The sequence below is a fragment of the Propithecus coquereli genome, unplaced genomic scaffold (genome assembly GCF_000956105.1).
Source record: "Propithecus coquereli isolate 6110/MARCELLA unplaced genomic scaffold, Pcoq_1.0 Scaffold270, whole genome shotgun sequence".
Taxonomy (NCBI): domain Eukaryota; kingdom Metazoa; phylum Chordata; class Mammalia; order Primates; family Indriidae; genus Propithecus; species Propithecus coquereli.
The window spans coordinates 2,034,500-2,035,769 of NW_012148286.1; the positions used below are offsets into that span (position 1 = coordinate 2,034,500).

General features: G+C 45.0%; 1 protein-coding gene across 1 annotated transcript in view; it reads left to right on the forward strand.

Annotated features, from left to right (window-relative positions):
- Positions 1 to 1,270, forward strand: part of LOC105813185 (E3 ubiquitin-protein ligase Topors-like) — a 55,044-nt gene that overhangs the window by 14,010 nt on the left and 39,764 nt on the right. Inside the window, 1 exon segment of the mRNA XM_012647827.1 lies at positions 22 to 1,266. Within this exon segment, the coding sequence (XP_012503281.1) occupies positions 22 to 1,266 (1,245 nt within the window).

Consider the following 1,270-nt stretch of genomic DNA (forward strand, 5'->3'; position numbering starts at 1 on the left):
TTTGTTAAACCACAAGCTGAGAGGATCCCAGAACTTGTTGAACTGTCTTCCGATTCTGAGGACTTAAGTGGTCAGGAGGAAACGGAGACAGCGGAGACCCGGGAACAAGACCAACCTTCCAGTTCTGGTGACAGTCATCTTTGTAGATATTCATCTCCGCTCTCTCTCCTTGCAACCGAGGAGGAAATAAATGAAGGTCATCCTGATTCATCAAAGCAGGAAGAGGAACCATGTACATCGTCATCGGCTAGAGTCTTGAGCTCATCTCTGGGCACAGACAGAGCATATTCTCCAAATGGGCATAGTTATCGGAAAAGGGGAAGATCAAGAAGTTCACGTTCAAAGTCCCAGAGTACAAGTGACTCTGATAACAATCCTAGAAAGCATCCTGGGAAGAAAAGAATGAAAACCAAAAGATTCAGAAGCAGGCGAAGTAGGCAAAGTAGCCCTAGAGGGAGAAGAGACAAAAAGAGATCCAGAGCTAGAGATATCACATTGTCCAGCAGCAGCCAAACTCTATGTCTAAGTAGTGAAAGCACAAACAGATCACGAGGTCGTAGTAGTGACTGCGGCAGAAGGAGGTCACGGAGCAGAAGTGGAGATCGTTATCATTTCAGAAATGATGATGGAAGCAGCTATACGTGGGACAGGGATGACTATGAATCATCTTATGGGAGCAGCACTCTGTCCAGTGCTCATTATTCCAGCCAATCTTCAAGTCCAGAATCTGGAATTCAGTCCTTCTCTGTAAGAAAAAATACCAGGGAGAAAACCAATCCCAGACAAAGAAAATATGACTACGATGAAAGGAACCTGTCTAGTAACAGGTCAACAACTTCATCTACAGCGCCCGGGCAGGTGGAAAATGAAAAATCTGGAGGGAAACGAAAATACAAAACACGGCATTTGGAGGGTACTAATGAAGTGTCTCAAGCATGTCATGAATTTTCATCTGCTGTAAAGGAGAGTCATTACCAAAAGTCTTCCTCAGAATTGGATGAAAACTACAAAAACGAGAGTGACAGCTTTTCAGACAGCCTATCGTCAGACGCAGAGACGAAACGCAAGAGGAGAAAAAGGGCCCGGAGCCCGAGTGCAGAGATAGTTTATGAAGGACAAGCTACTGATACCACCATACATCACGAAAAGAAACAGAAGAAACACCATGGAGACAGTACTTCGCAGTCCCCAGTTGTGATCGTCATCGACAGTGACAGTGACAAGGATTCTGAAGTAAAAGCAGATGCAGAATACGACACTAATGGGGCTC